This window comes from Myotis davidii, unplaced genomic scaffold, assembly GCF_000327345.1.
Source record: "Myotis davidii unplaced genomic scaffold, ASM32734v1 scaffold663, whole genome shotgun sequence".
Classification (NCBI taxonomy): Eukaryota; Metazoa; Chordata; class Mammalia; order Chiroptera; family Vespertilionidae; genus Myotis; species Myotis davidii.
In genome coordinates, this window is record NW_006295816.1 from 6780876 (window position 1) to 6782521 (window position 1646).

The following is a 1646-nucleotide window of genomic DNA, read 5'->3' on the forward strand; positions in this document are numbered from 1 at the left end:
AGATGGCCAGAGCCCTCCCGATGATGGGAAAGATTGTGCAAGGTCCCAGCAGTGCAACGAGCTGTTTCCACATCATTTGTATTCTGCATGGTACGTACAATAGCAGACACCATCTGAGGAGAACGCATGATGGCGTGTCTGGAAGCTTCCTTTTTAGAAAGCTGATGAACCATAACTGCAGCCTTATTAACCACCACCTATAATGTACAGGAATTAAGAGACAGCATTAATCTTCAAACACGAATATTAGGTAGACATTCTGCGACTCCTTCCTTCAAAGCAGATTAAAAAGCTCGCCGTGTCATGGCTAACCTGGTCCTCATCGTTCAGCAGTTTTGTCAGTTCTGGGATCGCACGTGTGGCAAGTTCTGCATCATCTTGGTAGTTAATCAGATTTACAACAGCATGTTTCAGCATCTGTGACGGTTCAGCCAAACGCTGGACGTTGGTGGGATGAGCGGCATCGAACTGTGTAGATGGGATCTGCATGCCCTCATCTAATGTCTCAGGGAACATAGCAGCTCGTACCCGCTGAGCTCGCGTCATCGCATACTGTCCATCAATATCTGGAAAGGGTAAATTCAATACTTAATACCCACAGTTCAGCATCCCCTGAATATCTGCTGTTCTAAACAGTAAAGGTGACATTGCAACCACTCCCTATTCTTCACCACACCATTTTATTTAAGTTAGTATTACACCTTAGCTTGTAGAGTAACTAATTCTCAAAGCTGCATGGTCACTCCCAGTAAGGCAGTAATACTCTTACCTGCTACCTGTTCTTGAGTGAAGGACTGAGAGAACCCCTGTTCCCACTCGTACAGGACTTGTTGGGTGGTGTCCACATCTTCTTCCTCGGGATTGCCTTTGCCGCTCAGAGAAGGGGCTGTGGTAGTGGCACCAGAATGGATTCCAGAGTCCAGGTAAGACTGCTGCTGCCAGTGACTAACAGCCGCTTTTCTGTCTGGCTCCATGGCCATGTCCAACTCCATCAGATCAGCTATAAAAACCAAATAGTATCAGCATTACTACCACAGGAATGTTAATTTTAGTTTTAAAAAAATCTGTGATATGATCCATTGAAATATTTTTAGAAATAAAGTTAAATTTGAAAGACAGCCAAGAATAAAAGAATAATAGCCAGGATTCACTTGGTGACGAAATATCTACACTCTGAGGGAACCACCTAACAGTTACTCACTGAATCAGTGGAAGAGTGGTACTGCATCCAGGCTCCAGAGCAGTCATCCAGACTAGATTCCTGCAGGTGGCTTGTTTGCTAGTTCACTAAGCCATTAGGAGTGAGCAGAAAATGAAGCAAAAGGTAGCCTGATAAGTAAGCAGGGAGAGAGGAAAGCAAGGGGGATCTGAGCCAGACTGGGCTAATGGCAACGAAGTAGAGCCCCAATTCAGTAACTAAAGGCTCATTATACAAACCTTGGGTAGCCATTGTCCACGCACAATTTTCAAAAACGTTGTATGGTGTACTTCAGATGCCCTAAAAGAGATAAGCGGCAGTCATTAGGATTTAAAATTAGACTTTAATAATTATAAGTCACTAGGATCATCTTTTGCCACGTGACACAGTGAAACAAAGACCTTGTGGTCTCCTCAGACACCTCAACCACAGCTCCATCACTGCTGAA

General features: G+C 44.3%; 1 protein-coding gene across 1 annotated transcript in view; it reads right to left on the minus strand.

Moving 5' to 3' along the window:
• CTNNB1 (catenin beta 1) overlaps nt 1–1498 on the minus strand; it is a 13328-nt gene extending 11830 nt beyond the window's left edge. The window contains 5 exon segments of the mRNA XM_006770532.2: nt 1–11; nt 13–197; nt 313–566; nt 770–1000; nt 1438–1498. The exon segment at nt 1–11 is cut by the window's left edge and continues 52 nt beyond it. Of these exon segments, the coding sequence (XP_006770595.1) occupies nt 1–11; nt 13–197; nt 313–566; nt 770–1000; nt 1438–1450 (694 nt within the window). The 5' untranslated portion in view covers nt 1451–1498.
• Between the last annotated feature and the right edge of the window lie 148 nt (nt 1499–1646).